The sequence below is a fragment of the Eretmochelys imbricata genome, chromosome 3 (assembly GCF_965152235.1).
Source record: "Eretmochelys imbricata isolate rEreImb1 chromosome 3, rEreImb1.hap1, whole genome shotgun sequence".
NCBI classification, from domain to species: domain Eukaryota; kingdom Metazoa; phylum Chordata; order Testudines; family Cheloniidae; genus Eretmochelys; species Eretmochelys imbricata.
Window position 1 is genome coordinate 148,855,842 of NC_135574.1, and position 21,289 is coordinate 148,877,130.

Below are 21,289 nucleotides of genomic sequence, written 5' to 3' on the forward strand. Positions count from 1 at the left end.
CCAGCAGAGCTGTGTGGGCCCCAGGACTGAACGAGAGTGTGTGAGAGAGTGGGGGTTGCAGGTGCAGACTGAGGACAATTAGCAGAGCTGGGTGGAGAGCCCAGGAATGGAGTAGAAAGGGGAGCGACCTGGCTGAGGCGGATTAGCAGGGCTAAGTGGGAGGAATCTTGCCAACACTATGCATGGTTCAGACCAGCACTCTGTGTCCCTCATTTTATGAGCATCACATTCATTCACTAATTTGTTTTTAAGAACCCCAAACAGGGTTTCAGGCTATTCTGCGACTGGGCATGCAAGGCTCTGCCCAGTCCCTCAGACCTTTTCAGCTGCCATGGAAATGACTGGCCGTACTCTGCTGTCTCAGGGTGACTCACAAACCCACCAGGACTCGTCTTCCTCCACTGCCTCCAAATTGCCATTCTCCAGCCGCTCTGGCTAGCTGAGCGCACAAAAGGTAGACTAAGCGGCAGTAGAAATACTTCCCCACCCTGGCAGCAAATAGAGAAAGCTCAGTGTGGGCAGTGCCAACCTAATGCAGGCCAAACGAAGGGGCTGAATGAAGTAAGGAGCTCTGTGCATACCCACCCTCCCCCATTTCCCAGCTAGTGCTGGAAATTAACTAGCCCGTTTCATGAGACATTGTTGCTCCGACACCAAGAAATGACACCGCTGTGGCTCATAGCAGAAGCTGTGAGATTTGGGCAGCCAGCCACAGACATACGTCCCTTCCACCGTATGCATTCAGATCAGAAGAGCAGAAGCCCAGCTTGCCATCTGCTGCTTTAAGGAACCAGCTTTTCGCCCCATCCAGCTCAGGCGGGGGCGCTTACTTGCACACTTAAAGCAAAAGCTCTAGTGTCGTTCCCAAGAGTTCAAACCTCTCGAAGCCACTGTTTATACGCCCCTCCCTCCGTGCACGCACAAAGAAACGCTGTCTCATTTGATTGGCTTGCCCTGATTTTGCCCCTTCATGCTGCTGGATAGGGCAGAAACAGCATTTGGGGATCCTCAGCATACAGCCAAGTGGAGCAGAAACTGCTCTCAGACTTCGGAGCTGAAGGTCATTCCTCCCTAGCTTTGCAATGAGGTCTCACAGTTGACCTACACCTTCAGTGTCCTATGGGACTGTTGGCCTTCTATAGCACTAGGTGAACTATTGCTAGTGAATTATTCATTCAATTCATTTGCCCTTATTTCTGTTGCCGATGGTCCCTGGCCAGACTTGGATTTTTACTAAATGGTTTGTTATTTGAAATTGTTCAAAGATGTGTCAACTAACACGTTATTCACTTCTGTGGGTCCATGCTTGGCAGGGGGAGGAGGGGGCGGTCACCCAAGTCACATGGTTTCATTTGGGTGCCAGAGGAGGGAAGTCCAAGAGATTTCAAGATGGCTGCCTGAACAGACATTCCAGTGAGTCTTGGCACAGGTTAGGCATTTGTAAGATAGCTGCTATAGTTCAGCTACTTGCAGACTTTCCTCTGTTTACAGGAAGAAAGTGTGAATGCCCTGGAAGGCAATTTAATACAATTTTTATTGCAACAAATATTCACAACCCTTTTTTTTTAAACTATGTTTGCCCAGTTCTAACCACCTCTCAGGGCAGATGCTGCCAAACAAACCTACCATTCTTTGTGTATTTGGTGGAGTGTGGTTTACGGTACATTTTGGGAACACAACCACTTCCAACCTTGAACTGGTTTTCAATGAATCACCCTGCTCTCCACGAAGTGGGCTGCCCTTGTAATTTACACAGAGTTGTTCTTGGGACAAATCTAACCCTTTTGTAACTGGTCCATCCACATCGTTGGGAGTGGCGCCTGCCCGTGTGGCTAACATGGTCCTTGGGCTTTTGCAAGGTTACTAAACAAAATCTCATCTACTTCAGCTGTGTCATAGAATCTCAGGGTTGGAAGGAACCTCAGGAGGTCATCTAGTCCAACCCCCTGCTCAAAGCCAATCCCCAATTTTTGCCCCAGATCCCTAAATGGCCCCCTCAAGGATTGAACTCACAACCCCGGGTTTAGCAGGGCAGTGCTCAAACCACTGAGCTATCCCTCCCCCACTTCTTTAAGAAAATATTTTGTAAACTTAAGAACACCGACCTCAACAAAAAATGCTTAGTGGTGGGTAATGAGTAGCTGACGTTCTGGAGAGGTCTTGACAAAATCTTTTATAGCTGCTGTGGCTGGCTTTTCTTTTGTTGGTGATAGCCCCTGCAGAACACCAGAGTGTAGCTTGGAAGGGAGTAAATAGCATAGGTTGATTTGCAAGGGCTTTAGGGTAGTGCTGTTGACACACCTCTAAGGTGGCCATTGCTGCCAGTGATAACCTCACACCGTATCCTTTCTGATCTATAAGGCCAGAGCATCAAGCAGCTAAGGGTCCCATTGGCCTGGGGTCCACAGACAGCAGAGCCACGGGCGTTTGTATCTGCTGTGTGGAGTGAAGCACCGGTGGGGATCTGTCTAACAAACTCTTTAGTGAGCATTGGGAACAGTTTTTACTTTTAAATATGTCAATATGATCTAGCTCTCTCTGTCTGTCTGTCTCTCTTTCTCTCTCTGTACAAACAGTATATCACAATGTTGCCTTTTCTGTTGGAAATATCAAAGTACAAAGATTGTAAACCAAATCGGTGTAATAAAAGTTCCAGATGATTCACTGACTCCGGCCTCAGCTGTGGGTTTGTTCGTGTCAGAGACTCTGTAATGTTATTCACTGGTAGTGAACATAGGACAAGTAGGATGAGACCAGACCCCCCTGTACACAGAGGCAAAAGGACATTACCCTGTGAGGCCTGCCATGGCTCAGCATTCTTGCAGGAGGGATCAAAGGACCCAGGGAGTCAATCAAGTGGCTCCTTTCCCATCACCCTCCTCAGGTGGCCAATAGACTGGGCCCAACAAGTATTTTCCCCTCCAGGGAAGAAGTGTGTGAGTGAGGAGACAGAGCCCTGGCTTCCTCTTACTCTTATGCCACTACCCCTTTGCTTCCCTTCCTTCCCATTGTGATAGGTGGGGAGCCCTCCCTCTGAATGCAGGGGAAGCAGTTTTGTTTTCAGCAAGACAACTTGGCTTTCCCCTGAGCAGGGTACACAGAGCTGCATGGGTTCTGGCTGGGATGTTACAGCTCCTCCTACCCCAAGATTAAAAAAAAAGTTTGGTTAAAAACAGCCACCCTCCCTAAGACAAGTGTCCTATTCAAAACGAGCCTCACCAGTTCCCACCGCAATGCCACTGAGGAGCAAAGGCAGAACAGCACATAACCCTTCCTAAGACGGGGAGATCTATTGTTTATGGAACATAGCTCGTTAGCGTCATCACACGTCTGTCTAGAATGCTAGACAGTGTAAAAATATATTCAAAGCCTCAGCTGCGTCAATAAGCAGAGAAAAGTTTCGGACCTGCAACAAACAACATTCTCCCCTCCCCAACCTCTACATACCCTGTTTAGCCCACCATTCAGGAAAAGCCTGAAATAGCAGCACGGCCTGAAGGTCAGATCTGGAACGGGCCACTTTGCTTGGAAGATGCTGCGCTGTTTCACTGTGGGGACAAAAGGCTGCTGCTTGGGCTCACTCCCCCTCAATGGTCTTGGCTTGAGCTTATTACTGGAATGCTTTCCAAAACCTGGATGGCACCACAGGAATCATAACCGGGTCTCAAGAACTTTGGGGGTCCGAATTCAGAGGCAAGTTGCCTCCATGAAGCCATATCAGATCCAGTTACTACCCCACATTAACCCACATGCCAGGATGACATCACAATGCAAAGCACGTGTTTTGCAGTCACACATTAGAGAAGTTACCAACCCGCTTAGGATGTTGTTAATGAAGAATTTGTTCTACTAGTAAAGTTGACACAATCCTCTGGAAAATTATGGCTGAAAAATATCCTACACCACAAGTTTGGAACAAAGACAAGACAGAAATACTGGTGACTGGGTGAGCTAGAGTTCTCACTACCACTCACAAATACTCCATAAGCAATAAATTCATGTTACCTAAAGATTTGATTTTCCTCTACAGGTGGAAACAAAATATTGCCAAAGCTGTTGTTATCTAACGGTCCAAAACAATACTCACTTAAGGCAGCCCAGTTTACATTGTTTGTAGAATGCCCCATTATATATAATCTTTAGGTTCCAGGTCAAAGCTGATTTCTAGCCATAGCAAGTGCCTCAAACTCTCCCCAACTCCATTTTCACTGGGGATCAGCAAAGATAAGCACCTCACTGAGTGCTACATTGATGCAATCAAAATGTTTGGACTGAGAGAAAAAGTCTGCCCTAAATTCATGACTGTCTAATGCAAAACTCACATGTGATGACACCTGAACTAATTAGGTATTAGTAAATGAGCTCAATGAGCTTTACCTATTTACCAGGACACCAAAACAAGTTACAAGCAACAGGGTTCACTTACTCAGAACTTTGAGGATTAGCACTTGTTCTACAGACCCAGGACAATCCAGAATCTAACTATGGGTGAGGACAAGTTCATCCCACCTGTAAACTCATTCAAGTCAGTGGAGGTACACCAGGCATGAATTTGGCCCAATATGTACAATCTTCCTCTAGAACATGGCATCTGGTATGTAATGCATTAACTCTTCCCTCCTGCTTCAAAAAAACTGTTCTGTATACACTGGTTTCTCAACTCTGTTCATAACACAACCCACATTTTTAATACCCACACACAGTCTCTCTATCTTCCGTCACAGTCACATAACATCCAAACTGCAACTACCATTGCTCACCTGGAGAGGAAACATTTAGACCAGTAGTGAACATGGCTTGAGTTTTTTAATGCCATTTAGCAGCTGGAAACAAAGAAGGCCCCAACACCATGTGACAACTCGCCTCAGACTGCTAATGGTCCATAGGCTACTGTAGTATGCCTATCATAGACTGCCAATTGATTTCATTGGTAAGAATAGTAGCCAATACAGTGGAATATGTATAATTCCCTGTTTTAGTTATTTTATTGTAAGAAAAAATAATTGAAAAGGTTATATAAAGAAAAACATATTCTGAGACTAATTCCAGGAGATGAATTTTCAGGCCAGTCTGTGAGAGGTAGGAACTATGCCGAAATCACATCTGAGTGTAATCAGCCACACCTGGGGGTAATCAGCATGGTTCCCTATGGACAGGTGTCAACAGCACACAATCCAGCAGCACTGCTGCGATGGAGGAGTGAAGTCACATGGAAACCCTTGACCACACTGTGTGAAGGAGCCAGTGAGAAATCTCCTTAGGGATCCAACTGCCAGGTAGGGCCTAGGCCTTGACACCACGCTGTCTGTTACATTTTCTTACCCCTCCCGCAATCATGAATTAATATCATATGGCCACAGCTGCCCAATGAGGAAAGACATTTCATTTCAAAGGCTACAGTGGTAAATAAGGGCATGTGATAGGCTAATCCAGATCTGGGGATTTCTCTTCCAAGGAGTTTGATTGGTGAAAGGTTTTCAGACGGGCAATTTCCTGGTTAGCCTTCAGGGCTTGGTTAATGAGGTACTCGCTCTCTTGCCCCACCTCTGCCAGCCGCAGGTCAAATTCAGTCACGGTCTTGTTATCTGACATTCCTTCCAGCAGCTGCTTCCCACCATCCTGGAATCAGAAAGGAGATGGATGTGAAGTGCAGACCAGGGCAGACTTGCTGCTTCATGTCCCCCAATCCCCAGAGTGCCTTTCACTGGCACTCACCTACTGCCTGCAAGTGGAGTAGGGGAGAAAGGAGCATGTGCATTTCCATCTCACATGTCCAAAGTAGGAGTACATGACAATAAGCAAAACATGGGGTATCTTATTTCTCGGCAAGACTGAAACGTTACTGGCAGGAAAACAGAAAGGGAGTGTAACCTTATGCAGTGCACACACTAATGGCTCCCTCTGGGTATCATGTCAGCAGTTCTCAGGCTCATGGCTGGTTAAGACTGAGATGATAACCTGACAGAGCCATGCCGGTGTATCTGGTCACCCATTCATCAGCTCACTGCTAGTTAATGTCAACACCAGCACAATTAGATATACCATTCCTACTCCAGCAAATGTCAAGAGAGGTCCACTCAGATAGCCTCCTTTTCAGAAACCATCTCCTGGGGACATTGGTGGTGAGGCAGAACCTCCCACACAACTGAAGTTCAATCCACTGAGGAAATTCAAGCTGCGATGGAAAATTTGGCAGAGATCTTAGGAGTTCTAGAGCTTTGGGAGGCAGCTCATCTTGGTACCATTACCTACCTCACCTGTCAACACACTCCAGGGATTGGACCAACAGACGTTTCCTGGAGGTGTTGAATCTTAGCTATTGTCAATCAATATCTATCAGATACCAAATGAACATGCTGCTCCTACTAGGGTGACCAGATAGCCAGTGTAAAAAATCAGGATGGCGGTGGGGGGATAATACGTGCCTATATAAGAAAAAGCCCCCAAAATTGGGACTGTCCCTATAAAATCAGGACATCTGGTCACCCTAGCTCCTACCCTCTGTGACCACTCCTCCTGCCCCCAGCCTCCCACTGCCTTTGACCTGCCTGAGAGAGGGCAGGAAGTGGGAAAGGAAGGGAAGGAGTCTACCTTTGAAATCAACAGGAATGCAGGTACATAACCAAGGCCTGAGTTTGGTGTGTCTCTAGTGGTTCGACCAGGGGCCTGGGAGTCACAACTCCTCGCTTGGAGTCCCATGTTGGGAGGGAAGTGTATCTAATGGTTACAACAGGGGGCTGGGAGTTAGGACTCCTTGGTTCCATTTCCAGCTCTACCACTGAACACTGTGACACCTCAGGCAAGTCACTTTCTCTGCCTGTGCCTCTGTTTCCTCCTCTGTAAAATGGAGACAATAATACTGACCCACTTCTCAGGGTGTTCTAGGGCTTCACTAATGAACATCTGCAAAGTGCTTTGAGACCCTTGGATGGAAGGTGCTAAGCATTAGGGTTATTATTTCCAAGGATAAACCTCAACCCTTTAGAACACCCTTTTCTCCTTCTATTATTATGTTCTAGCTCTTTCCTAGAGGCTAATAAGAATTAGAACCAATAAAATGCTTGCTGTCTTCAAAGCTCTTTAAAAACATTGGCTAATAAATTGTCAGCTCCCCCATGAGCTGGGCAGACAGGTACAGTAGGTTTTACTATTTCCATTTTACCAATGGGGAAACTGAGGCACAGAGCTTAGAGGCCATTTTCAAACATGGATGCCTAGATTTAGGATTCTTTGTTCACATGTAAAAAACTAAATAGAAGTGACCTGATTTTCAGAGAAGCTGAGCACCACCAGTGACTTCGATGAGATTTGTGAATGCCCACCAGTTTTGAAAATCAGGCCACTTGGATTTAAGAGTTGAATATTAGGCACACGGATATGAAAACTTTGGCCAAAGCCACATGGTGACTCAGTAGCAGAGCAGAGACTTACATAAATTCAGCAAGTGAGCCAGTTTTCTAACAACGCTGATCTATCGATACCAGCGGGAGATTATAAGGGTGATGCCTTCGTACCATGATGAAGCCATGATGGTCTCAGAAATGTTCCCTGAATTTCCTGGGCCTCTCTTTAACTTAGGAACAAAACTCTCAATTTCCTAAAGGCCAAATTCACAAAATACAAGATTCAACTTGAGGGTCTCATTATATATAAAGAGTGCAGGGAGTGTGAAACAATGTGGGATTCCTTTTTTAAGTGATATTTGCTGTAACCTCAGCTTCTCTGCTGCCAATAATTTATAATAATCAAAGCAAGATCACCTTGGCAGTGTGTGAGATGGAGCTAAATTTGGCTCCTTGGTGAGGGGCAGCAGTCCGCAGACCAAAGAAGCTCTGCATCTGCTTTATGTCAAATCATCCAGACAAATGCTTAAGTTGGACTGCACTAGCTGCTGTAGTGGCAGTAGATGGAAGCAATTTCTCTTTTAGGCAGGAAAGCTGCTTACCAGCCCTATGTGGTTGCATGCAAGGTTGATGCTAGTCAGAGCTGTGTTCTGAGCAAGGACCTGGGAGAAAAGCGTAGCTGTCGGCTCTGACAACTCATTGCCTCCCAGATGGATAGATGTCAAGGTGGCATTAGTCAGCAGGGCATGGCCTATTGCCTGGCCACCCTCATCCTCAATGCAGTTGATGCGCAGGTTCAGAGAGGTCAGCGTAGAATTCTTGGCTAGGGCATGAGCAATAGCCTGGGCTCCTGGGGCCCGGATCCGGTTATTACACAGGTTGAGAATTTCTAGCTTGCTGTGGTTGATCAGTTTGCCAATGGCTCGTGCTCCCCGGTCCCTGATTAGATTGTGGGACAAGTCCAGCTCCACCAAGCATGGGTGATCTAACAAATTCCGTATCAGCATCCGGCTCTTTTCGTCATCCACTTTGCTCCGGCACAGCTTGAAGACCTGTGGAAGAAAAATATGGTAATGCTTGTTGGCACAGCAACTACCATCATTTTGGGAGGGATTTTGAAAAAGCCTAAATGAGTTAGGTGCCCAAATTCAACTGAAAGTCAAAGGGAATTGGGCACCTAACCTCCCTAGAGAGCAATGCCAAATCCATCTTAACTTCAAATTTAACAGCCACTGTTTGACCTCTAACTGAAATATAACAGTTACATGTTTGCAAGGTTCCCTAGTGGGGGCAGTCACAAAAGGGCCCCACAATGGGATCTCTGTGGCCATAGAAGAGCTCATTGCACCTAATGGTGGAAGGCAGTTGCAGAACCTGTCAATCCATCCAGAGAGTGAGGGGTCAGATTATTCTTTTCTCTGAATTGTGATGTGTCAATTAGTTACACTCCGGAATTAGTTAACTCTAGAATAGGGTTCCCAGGGAGGCTGTGGAATCCCCGTCATTGGAGGTTTTCAGAAGAGGTTGGACAAACACCTGTCAGGGATGGCTTAAGTTTACTTGGTCCTGCCTCAGCACAGGGGACTGGACTTGACTTCTTGAGGTTCCTCCCAGCCCTACCTGTCTATGATTTTGTGGGGCAGAATTTCTGTACTGGAATAACCACGGAGTTGAGGGTTACACTATTGTCCAGAGAGAAGCATCCTCCGTGCTGGGAGTTCTAACATCTCCCCACGGTGTTTTGGGGTGTCTGTGCTGCTGTGTGACGTCCTGTCACATTTTTATCCTTAAGTAACATATTGCATGTATTTGCTCGTGAAAGTTAAGAGACTGGCCTAACAAAGAACTGGCTCCCTTTGCTTATCCCCATCCAGGATTGTGCAGGAAGGTGCAACAGGACTGCTCCTTCCCTCCTGATCTACAGAGAACACATTTTATATGGGGGGAGGGGGGTTGCTCACGTTAGTAAGACACAGGCCTTACTGAACCTCACACAACACATGATAACAAACAGCACCTAGCAGGATATTAAATTACAGGCCACCAAGTTAGTCTCATTTCAAACATGAAGTTAGATAGGCACTGCAAAGGGGAAAGGCCCTGCCCTTAGCTAGCAGACAGCCTGGCTTGAGGGGGAAAGGACGCTTCACATCTTGACTTTCCACTCACTTGGCCAAATTCAAACCTGGTGCAGGCAGCCCTATCAATTTCAACAAATACAGACTTGCTTATACCCGCTCTTAATGTTTCCCATTGTGTGGCATCAAATGCATTTCAAATACTCTACCAGTTTTTGTGATTTGGCTTTGGCCCCTACATGTTACAGTGAATTGCATCCTATGAATATACTTAGGCACCAAATTAGAAAATTTGCCTAAGACGGTCAAATTATTTGAGTCAAACATTTGGAAACCATCCACTGGACTGGGCAGACTAATGGTGAGCAGCAGGTAAAACTGGTCTCTTGGCTCTTTGCAAGGGTACTCTGTCCCTGTTTTAGTTTATCCTTTAAAATATAAATGTTAAAAAATCAGTTTGGGCAAGTTACTTTCAAGGTGTGGCACTTCTTGAAAGCATTGGCCAGAGAGCAACAGTCCTGATACGTAAAGTCAAAGAGGCTCCACTCGAAGTTCATGCCACAGTCTTTCACACCATATGTCAGATGCAGCTCTTCTAGGTGAGAGAGGGCAGCAGTGAGCACTCCTAGGTCATAGTGATGCATGCAGAATTCATCGACCCCAACATCACTCCCAGAATCGGACATGTCATCCTCTTCCTTATTCTGATTCAGCTTCACTGGTGGGAGGAACTGATCGATTTCCAGCTTCCTCACATACTCCTTGCAAAGTGGGATGACCTCCAGGACTTGACTGGGGTCGGTTGTGTTAGGGATGAAGTACTTCAGGATGTTCTCCAGGTGGCGTTCAAAGAACATCCGCTTCCAGCTGCCCCCGTAGCGAGAGACATCACACACAGCCCATCGCTCAGTACAGCACCTCTTCCAGTAGCCTTCGTCACTGATCAGGTTGGCGGTCACTGTGAGGGGCAGGCCTGTGGAAATCCTGTCCAGCACCTTCCTTTGGTGCTCTGGCCGGAGACAGTCCACGACAGGATTCTCTGTAGGGAATAATGAAGAGGAGAAGTTACTCCCAAAAAGCATTCTGAATCTGAGGGGCGGGTATGTTCACTAATCCAGTCCCCCTAGAAATATTATGGTGAGTAATATTTTAACCCAGACCTATTGACATAAGTTTTTTACCATTTGGCAATCATTGATTTTATATGTTGTTTGGGAATAGCATCTGTTAATTGTGCTCCCTTCTGCTACTCCCATAGTACCACACCAAAAAAATATTGTCGGTCCTACATAAACTGTGGATAGTGATTTTGTATTTTTATTTTTAGGCGGTGGACTTCTTGTTGTCTAAATAGATATTTAATGGAAAATTCTGCTCTAGTACACCAAGGTAAATCCAGAATAACATCACTAATGTGAATGGAGTTGCTCTGGATTTACACCAGTATATGTGACAGCAGAATTTGGCTCATTGTTTAGAGAACTTCCCCATAGGATGATAACCTTTTAAAGGAGAAAATTTTGGGTCTGTGTTCTTTAGATGTTCTTTATAAAACTTCTCTTGGCTTTGCACCATTGTATATTCTACTAAAAGTTACCCACTTTTTGCCCACCAAGCACTCTCTATCTCCTCCTTCAAACCTACCTTATTCAGAAAAATGTTCCCTTCTCCTCCAGTAATCTCTCTTCAGCCCTCTGCCTTGAACCTCTGTCCTATCTCTCATCTCATCTCACTGACACTGGAAGCTCTCTGGGGACAGGGAATTTCTATAGAGTGCCATATACACTTACAGCACTATATACCTGATTTTTATTAATTATCATCACCATGATGGAATCATAGAGACTAAAAACAGAGAGACCTGTCTGCACATGGAAAATCTTATTCTGAGAAGCAAAGCTGGGTTCCTACTTTCTCTTTCTACTAAAGATATCTACATAAGAAGAGCGCTGTGGCTTTGCTCGGAGACTTCTTCCAGTATTCCCTCCATTTCCTCCCACACACTAACATGCTTACATTGCAGTGACCCTCTCTTAGTCAAACCCTTTCTGAGGCCTTCAATACCACTTTTCCGAGTCGGGCAGAGAGCATCACTGAAGTTATTGACATAAACTGTGAAAGTATAGATCATTGTTGCAACCAGGGGCCTATGGTTGCACCAGTTCTTGTCCAGAGAAGGCCAAGAGGGATGTCTATGGAAAGGTTGTAGTTTGCTGGTTATGATTATGCTGTCTGTATGTGTCAAGGTTCCTTCCCCACTCTGAACGCTAGGGTACAGATGTGGGGACCTGCATGAAAACCTCCTAAACTTACTTTTACCAGCTTAGGTTAAAACTTCCCCAAGGTACAAACTATTTTACCCTTTGCCCTTGGACTTTCGCTGCCACCACCAAACGTCTAACACTGGTATTATTATTATTAGGAAACAGTTTGTTTGGAAATGTCTGTCCCCGCAAAATCCTCCCAAATCTTACTCCCTTTTTTCTGGGGAAGGTTGATAAAAATCCTCACCAATTTGCATAGGTGACCACAGACCCAAACCCTTGAATCTTAAGAACAATGAAAAAAGCATTCAGTTTCTTAAAAGAAGAATTTTAATAGAAGAAAAAGTAAAAAAGAATCACCTCTCTAAAATCAGGATGGTAAATACCTTACAGGGTAATTAGATTCAAAACATAGAGAATCCCTCTAGGCAAAACCTTAAGTTACAAAAAGACACAAAAACAGGAATATCCATTCCATTCAGCACAGCTTATTTTCTCAGCCATTTAAACAAACAGAATCTAATGCATATCTAGCTAGATTACTTACTAAGTTCTAAGACTCCATTCCTGTTCTGTCCCCGGCAAAAGCATCACACAGACAGACCCAGACCCTTTGTTTCTCCCCCCCTCCAGCTTTGAAAGTATCTTGTCTCCTCATTGGTCATTGTGGTCAGGTGCCAGCGAGGTTATCCTAGCTTCTTAACCCTTTACAGGTGAAAGGGTTTTTCCTCTGGCCAGGAGGGATTTTAAAAGTGTTTACCCTTCCCTTTATATTTATGACAGTATGTGTTCATCATTTTTGTGTCTGAAGTTATGAATATTGGCTATGTACTTGTTTGATTCTAAGTAGCCTCAGTGAAGCATTTGGTCAGCTTCCTGAGAAAGGACTATTCTCAGTAAGTGCCCCATCAAGAAACACTTAACTATCAGTGGACTTTGGGAGATGCCAATCCACATCTCAGCTTTCTTAGGAACGTTCAAACTAACATGTAAACTAAGGCATCGGCCTGCAAAAAGAGGAATCATCTGACTTGTGACTTGTCCATGTGGCTACAGACTTCATCTTGTTGTTGTGATTTTGCACAGGCAAACAAAGGGGTTTCCACCCACGACAGGGAATATAAAAGGCCCTGGAAACCCCTCCAGTTTGTCTTCAGCTGGCTCAAAAGATAGCCTCTCCACTCCAAAGAGATGCCTGAAAGAAACTGGAACAAAGGATAGTAACTACGGGGGTGTGAGTGATTGCTGGACCCAGACTAGGAAGGACTCTAGTCTGTGAAAGAAGCTTATTGGAACATCTCTGAGGGTGAGATTTACTTGCATTTAGTTTCCTACTGTATTAGGCTTCAACTTGCGTGTTTTTATTTTATTTTGCTTGGTAATTTACTTTGTTCTGTCTGTTATTATTGGAACCATCCTCTACTTTTTATATTTAATAAAATTACTTTTTACTTATTAATTAAACCAGAGCAAGTAATTAATACCTGGGGGAGCAAACAGCTGTGCATATCTCTCTATCAGTGTTATAAAGGGCGAACAATTTATGAGTTTACCCTGTATAAGCTTTATACAGAGTAAAATGAATTTATTTGGGGTTTGGCTCCCATTGGGAACTGGATATCTGGGTGTTAGAGACAGGAGCACTTCTTAAGCTGTTTTCAGTTAAGTCTGCAGCTTGTGGGGGACGTGGTTCAGACCTGGGTCTGTGTTTGTAGCAGGTTGGCGTGTCTGACTCAACAAGACAGGGTACTGAAGTCCCAAGTTGCCAGGGAAAATGGGCTCAGAGGTAGTGTCAGCACATCAGGTGGCAGTTCCAAGGTGGTTTCTGTGACCCAATCCGTCACAATCACTGAGGATCCAAGGAAGTTACTCCTTTTCCAGACTCACTGGGCTCCCAGATCCAGGCAGCTTAGGACCCAAACTCTGAACCCTAACCTGGCAGCATGCTAGACTAGCAGCCTTGCTATTTCTTAGCAATTCATCTGGTCCAGATGCACACTCTCCACCTGAGGATGTCACCATTCTTGGGTTGTAACATCACAGCTGATTGCTGTGGAAATGTTAGTGAAATCATAAGTTTATATCCCACACCCTTCATACATTACTTGTATTCTTCAGCTGGGGCAGGGAATAGTTCTACCTGTCTGTACAGCACCCAGCACAATGGGACCCATCCTGACCAGGCCCCTGGATGGTACTGTAATGTGTGAGATGAGAAAGAGCAGAGAAATCTGACTTCAGTGGTCAAGGTAAAAGCTGATATAGTGAGTCCAAGCAGGGCATGGAGGGAAACTGAAGAGCAGCCTGACAGATATGATGGCCTGAGTTCAGGACAGCTTCCCACTCTGCACAGTAGTCCCAGTGGGCTAAATTCATCGCCCATGTAACTCAATGGAAGCCAATGGAGTTACATAGACACGTCTAGCTATTGAGCAGCAGGAGAGATTTTTTCCTCTGCCCACTCTCTTTCCCTTTCTTTGACACTCAGCAGGACAGAGAACACAGTGTGAGCCGGCTCCACAACCCAAGGTAGAACAATGCAGTCCGCAGGACTGCTGTGGGGAAGGGACCATGGCTTACTTTCAAAGTTGCTGACGATGTGCTGGAGGCAGAGCTCACTGAGTTGTGGAACAATGGCCAGGGACCACTCAGGATCCTCAGCAATGATCCGTCGCATGCGTCGGGGGTTGGCTGCAGGGTTCACCACTGATGTTTTCAATGGGGGAGAGGCCACATTCATGTCTCCAGAAACTGGCTCCTGCATCCTCACATGCTAATCTGACCCTACCCCCGTAGACGAAACAGAAGGAAAGTCTGCATCAGGACAGTATCACCAGCACATTTCCAGCCACGGTTCCTGGGGGAAAAAAAAGTTTAAGAAAGGGCCAATAATTGGAGCCTCTCACTGGTACTAATAAAAACAACAAAAACAAAATGTTGGCACTCCCATGACATCACTCTGCACACTTTGGATACCCTTTTCTGCTACCCTTTCTCTGTTTTGTCTATTTTAGATTGTAAGCTCTTCAGGGCAGGGACTTTCTATTGCTCTTATGTTTATACAGCACCTAGCACAATGGGGGCATTGTGTAATAAACATAATAAATAATACAATGGTATTGCTATAAAGAGCTATTAACGCTTTAGAGGTTAAAGCTCATTGCAACTGTATTAATTTATATCTGCAATTTTTTTCACTGCCCTTCCCCATTGCCTTCTATCCGAGGATTTCAGTGCTCTTTACGAACATTTGTTAACTGGAGCTTCAATACCCTGTGAGAGGAGTCAGTGTGATGGGGCACACAGGCCCCATATTAGCAACAAGGAGGTAAAGGAGAGCCTGTGGACCTAGTTGACCTCACCCAGCTGTACCTGCAGCTAATGTCAGTCTTTCTGGGCCTGTTATCCCATCCATCAAATGGAACTGGAACAGAATAGACTGCCAGTGCCCTCCTCTACCCACTATGTCTCTAAAGACCAACACTCTCTTTTTTTTCCTTTTGAGGGTCAAATTTGCCAGTTTCCTTTTCCCTATCCCCCCATAGCTCTCAGCCTTGTAAGAGTAATGCAGAAACTCCCGGTGAGGGACATGACAAAGAACAGACTAGGAAACAAGGTACCCTCATTTCTCTAAGATAGATAAAAGACCGTCCAATAATACCCTACAAAGAAGCCTGCAGCCATGTAAAATCGTACGCCCCAATGTCCCTCCCCACACCTCTCTGCTGAGCCTCGCTTTGATTCCATGCATCATTTTCCCTTAAAGGGAGAGAAGCAGATGCTGCTACACAGATCAAGCTCATTATTTCTTTCCCCTTTGTGAGACTGCTCCATCTTCCTTTATAGCACTGATATGTGCTGGCTCAGCCAGTACTAGTCCCTGTTTCTTTGAAACCTTTGTAGTAGGTTTTGACAGTCCTCTGATCCCCCAAACTGTCTGTGGACATTATTATAAAACAACCTGCTAAGAAGGAAGAGAGGAGCTCTATGAAGTGCTAAGAAGAACTAGAGAAGCAAAGAGAAATGATTTGTGTTGTATTGCAGAGACAGTCAGCAAAAGCTTCTTCATTTGTATTCACAGCACACAGCAGGTTCTACAGGACAGTGACCTGCTAATATGCTGGTGGGGAATCGGCGATGAGGGATAAGGTTATGGTAGATAGTTATTGGGCTTTAGACTCATAGACTTGAAGATCAGAAGGGACCATTGTGATCATCTAGTCTGACCTCTGCACATTGTGCTCCTGAAATAGACCCCTAACTTCTGCGTTACTGAAGTCCTCCAATCATGGTTTAAAGACTTCAAAGTTACAGAAGATTCACCGTTTACATTCGTTTAAACCTGAAAGTGACATGTGCCCCATGCTGCAGAGGAAGGCGAAAACCCCCAGGGTCTCTGCCAATCTGACCTGGGTGAAAATTCCTTCCCCACCTCCAAAATGGCAGTCAGACCCTGAGCATGTGGGCAAGACCCAGGCGGATACCTGGGAAAGAATTCTCTGTAGTAACTCAGAGCCCTCCCTATCTAGTGTCCCATCTCCAGTTGTTGGGGATTTTTGCTAATGGCAGTCGCTGATGGACCACATGCCATTGTAGGCAGTCCCATCATACCATCCCCTCCATAAACTTATCAAGCTGAGTCTTGAAGCCAGATAGTTTTTTTGCCACTGTTGTTCCCCTCGGAAGGCTGTTCCAGAACTGCACCCCTCTGATGGGTAGAAACCTTTGTCTAATTTCAAGCCTAAACTTGTTGATGGCCAGTTTACAGTGAAGGAGAGAAGACAGAGAGCAGCCTAAGATGGTGGGGAGGTCAGGTTTTCTGGTATGGTGGGGGAATTAGCATAGGGATATCTATTGACGTGGCAGTGAAAAGGCTGAAAGGAGGAGGAACATACACCGAGGAGGAAGGGAAACCACACCAAAAGGGGGTGAGGGGAAATGGGGGGAGGCAACCAGAATATTCAGAAATGAAGAGTAAGTAGTGGTGAAACAGAACTATTTCTTCAACGAGCTCTGAATACAGAAAGGAAGTTTCCAAGGGTGTTCAGAGACAGCTAACCAGAACTGTGGGGAAAAAGAGAAGGGGCCAGATTCTCAGATGGCATAAATCAGTGTAGCTCCATTGTCTGCAATGGATTTACACCACCTGAAAATCTGGCTTTAGGGACTAAAGAACTCAGGTGGCATTGCTATCTTATTGAAGAGGACACACTATTGGGACAAGTGACCTTTCTCTACCTACTGCTTTCTTAAAGGTGTCAGGTACTTCTACACTTCCCAAGCCAATTGCAGTTTCCTGTGGCTACTGACAGCTTTCCTTACATTCCTGGAGCAGTCCCAGAAAGGCTGGCACTTAGAAACTGAAGCACAGCATAGATGGCCTAGAGTTACTTCATGGTCATGTCCCAGAAAATGGTTTGAGTGTCAATTTACTAATGGCACAGTGACTACGTTGAATGATTTTAGAGACCAACTAAACAAAGCCACATGGAATATTCCATTTCCAGGGCAATGAAATTGGGGAAAGGTATAATTCCTAAATCCCTCATTAGGTAATATGAATCCTGCACTAATCAATAAATAGATCATTGTAATCTGTGAAGTTTGTAACCTAGAGTCTTACAGATATTTAAAAAACAAACTACACCATCCCCAAGATACCAGCACCATTCTCCCATGTGACCACATAACCAAATTGTTTTCACCCTTGTCCTCCCAATGCTACAGCACCTCCCTTAGCTTAGACTGCAAACTCCCTGTGACAGGGACACTGTTTTCCACTGAATGCATCCAATGAAGTGAGCTGTAGCTCACGAAAGCTTATGCTCAAATAAATTGGTTAGTCTCTAAGGTGCCACAAGTACTCCTTTTCTTTTTGCAGATACAGACTAACACGGCTGCTATTTTGAAACCTGTCTTTATTTGGTTTTGTAAAGCAAGGTAAGTAACTAAATAATAATCAGCCAAGAGTGACCAAATTGCAGCCTGTAGGCCAAATCAGGGGCGGTGGAATGGCAGGCGGTTAGCGCCCACACAGTGGAAATAGTGTGGGGCCTGATCTATGTTTCCACCCCTGCGAGTCATTCCCTGTAAACTGTGTGCATGCATGCGGGGCAGAGGAGCTGAGGTAGCTGCTGTGGCGCTGAGGAGCAAGTCACTACTACACCCCATCCTCTCTCTCACACTCCAAGTATTCCCTGCTGCCACTCTGACCTCTCCCTGTTGCCTCTGACTTTTCCCACTCCCCATGCAGAAGCACCTCCACCCTCTCCCCTCATTCAAAGTAGCTTCTGCTGCCTCTGGGCCAAATGCACTACATAAGGGCCCTCAGATTTAACAGAGCTGTGGCCTGTGGAATCTATGTCCCAGGATGCTATGTTCTGTTTTGATCTGAGTGGTGATGTGAATTAAATAGATCTTGGGTCAGTCTGCATTAGGAAAAGAGATTAAGGTTAGCTCGGGGTTAGGTAACACATGTCATCTAAATAAACCTAACCTCAGTCTCTTTTCCTAATCTAGACAAATCCCCCATGTGATGCTGCACAGTAGTAATCATACAGCCACTAGACTGGACCCCTATGTTTCTATCATTGGTTCGATACAAAATATGTTTCTCTCTGTTTCCAGTTCTCCATTGTTCCTACTTAGCATTCAGTGTGAACATGAATATAGCAGGAGCGAGGTTGTTATGGGATGATAATTATTCCACAAAGGTGTCTGAATCAACTCAAAGGCTCCAAGGTGTTGTAGAGTGCCAAGTCTGACGCTGAGTCATTGATCACACTGAATCAATTCACACAACCTTTGGCATGGTAATCATATACCCCTGCTCCTGTTCAATGGCATTGTTTTCTGGATGCTTCCAGTCCAGACACAAATCCCTTCGTGAAATGGCTTCTTTCGCTGATTTGGGCTCATGTACCCCTATATCTTGGCTTTAAGAATCTGAGACAGAAAACTATAGCTGATGTGGCAAACAAATTCCAGCAGCTGAGTTTGCGTCGCATATATTTAAACATTGGATGGATGGATACTACAAAGCAAATTACAACTTCTTCACTGCAGAGGATGTGAGGGAGATTCCCACACCTGAGCCATTCTTTTTAGATGACAAATCAGAGGAACTGCCCTAGATTGAGGTGTCAGTAGAGGAGGTTTTGGAACAAATGTATAAGAATAATATGTCTCCAGGACCAGATGCTATTCAGCCAAGAATTCTGAAGGAGCTCAAATATGAAATTGTGGAACTCTGAACTGCGATATATAACCTATTGCATAAATCAGCCTCTGTAGTGGATGACTGGTGGATAACTAATGTAACGCTGATTTTTAAAAAAGGCTCCAGAGGTGATCCTGGCAATTACAGGCTAGTAAGCATAACTTCAGTACCAGGCAAATTGGTTGAAACTATAGTAAAGAACAAAACAATCAGACATATAGATGAACACATACGTTGGGGAAGAGTCAACATGGCTTTTGTAAAGGGAAATCGTGCCTCACCAATCTATTAGAATTCTTTGAGGGTGTCAACAAACATGTGGTCAAGGATGATCCAATCGATATAGTATACTTGGACCTCCAGAAAGCCTTTGATGATGTCCCTCATCAAAAGCTCATAAGCAAAGTAAGCAGTCATGGGATAAGAAGAAAGGTCCTCTCATGGACTGGTTAAAAGACAGGAAACAAAGAGTAGGAATAAATGGTCAGTTTTCACAGTGGACAGAGGTAAATAGCAGGGTTCCCCAAGGATCTGTACTGAGACCAGTGCTGTTCAACATATTGAGAAATGATCTGGAAAAGGGGGTAAACAGTGAGGTGGCAAAGTTTGCAGATGATACAAAATTAAGATAGTTAAGTCCTAAGCTGACAGTGAAGAAGTTACAAAGGGATCTCTCAAAACTGGGTGATTGGGCAACAAAATGGCAGATAAAATTCAATGTTGATAAAGTGAAATGTAATGCATGTTGGAAAACATAATCCCAACTATGCACATAAAATGAATGGGTCTAAAATTAGCTGTTAACACTTAAGAAAGAGATCTTGGCGTCATTGTGGTTAGTTCTCTGAAAACACCTGCTCAAAGTACAATGGCTGTCAAAAAACTAACCGAACATTTGGAACATTTAGGAAAGGGAAGATAATAAGACAGAAAATATCGTGACACTGTATATATCCATGGTACACCCACAGCTTGAATACTGCATGCAGTTCTGGTCACCCCATGCTAAAAAAGATATACTAGAACTGGAAAAAGTTCAAAGAAGGGCAACAAATATGATTAGGGATATGGAACAGCTTCCATAGGAGGAGAAATTAAAAAGACTGGGACTGTTCATCTTAGAAAAGAGATCACTGAAGGGGGATACGATAGAGGTTTATAAAATCATCAACGGTGTGGAGAAAGTAAATAAGGAAGTGTCATTTACCCCTTCACATAACATAAGAACTAGGGGTCGCCCAATTAAAATTAATAGGCAGTACTTCTTCACACAACGCAGTTAGTCTGTGGAACTCATTGCCAGGGGACGTTGTGAAAGCCAAATATATAACTGCATTCAAAAAAGAATTAGATAAGTTAATGGAGGGTAGGTCCCATCACAACATTATCGATAAGCCAAGAATAGTCAATAAAAGTAATGCATGCTCCTTTCCACCTACTCTACACTTAAATCACCTACAATACAAAGGTTTTATTAAATGATATGCAATGAAATTGGACAGGTAGTAAATTCCCAAGCTATTTTACTTATGCACAGATTAAGGCAATTTGCCTTTCTGCATAAAACTACTAAAAAGACCTATTTCCTCCAGTGGTAAATAATTCCACCCAATGATTCCAGGTTAGATTGCTTTCATTCTAGCTTCTTCAAGGCATGAAGTAAGAAATAAGGAAGTCTGCTCAAAGAGAAAGGTTTCTGGCTTTTGTGCCTGATCCAGTGCCACTGAAGTCAACGTAAAGAATCCCACTGACTTCACAGGGCCCCCTGACAGCAATTAGTCAGTCCAAGAAATGGATTAAACATAAAGCCCCTGTCAGCACTAGAGCTCATAAAAGTATCTGAAACTATTTCAAGCAATTACAGCCCAACAGAGTTTGCACCCACATCTAAGTCCTGTCTACCCAGAATTTTAGGGAGTTTGCTCACCATTGCTCTAGCACTGTGGAAACACTGGCTAAGCTGCAGGTGTTTTTACTATCACAATATCTAGATCTGCTCTGAGCAGGACTGGATGACAGTAGTAAATACACCTAAGCTCTGTCTAGCATTCTCACCACTGCTACCACCGGTGAAACTCCACCAGTGGTGAATTATGGGAGCTATTTTTGCCAATGTATGTTATATTTGTATTAAGCAACTATGCTGTTGACTTCTAGGATGTAATGTGTATAGCATGGCTCTCAATTTTTTATACACTCACATGCACACCCATATATACTGCACAAAGAAAGCGTGCTAGCTACAGTCATGTTGGAAAACAGCTGTCAAGTTCAGATCTGGCAGAATTAGCTTTGCCATCCATTTGCCAACATGGTTATTTACATGAACAGAATAACAAACTATGCCAGGGACAAAATTATCTTCTATATCGCCTTTTACTTAAG

At 44.5% G+C, this 21,289-nt stretch overlaps 1 protein-coding gene across 1 annotated transcript; it reads right to left on the reverse strand.

Annotated features, from left to right (window-relative positions):
- Window positions 1-5,424: 5,424 nt before the first annotated feature.
- DRC5 (dynein regulatory complex subunit 5) lies at window positions 5,425-14,449 on the reverse strand. Its single transcript, XM_077811907.1, has 4 exons — window positions 14,266-14,449; window positions 9,892-10,460; window positions 7,946-8,395; window positions 5,425-5,619 (listed from the first exon to the last, which is right to left on the reverse strand). Exons 1-4 carry the CDS (start codon window positions 14,447-14,449, stop codon window positions 5,425-5,427), a joined length of 1,398 nt encoding a protein of 465 aa, XP_077668033.1.
- Window positions 14,450-21,289: the final 6,840 nt, after the last annotated feature.

Bases quoted from the DNA above. Each gene is read 5' to 3' on its own strand.
- DRC5 (XM_077811907.1), bottom strand. From the start codon at position 14,449: ATGCAGGAGCCAGTTTCTGGAGACATGAATGTGGCCTCTCCCCCATTG. The intron at 10,461-14,265 runs GTAAGCCATGGT...TATTCCCTACAG, and splicing joins CATCGTCAGCAACTTTGAAA to AGAATCCTGTCGTGGACTGT. The intron at 8,396-9,891 runs GTAACTTGCCCA...TTTCTTCCACAG, and splicing joins AGAAGTGCCACACCTTGAAA to GTCTTCAAGCTGTGCCGGAG.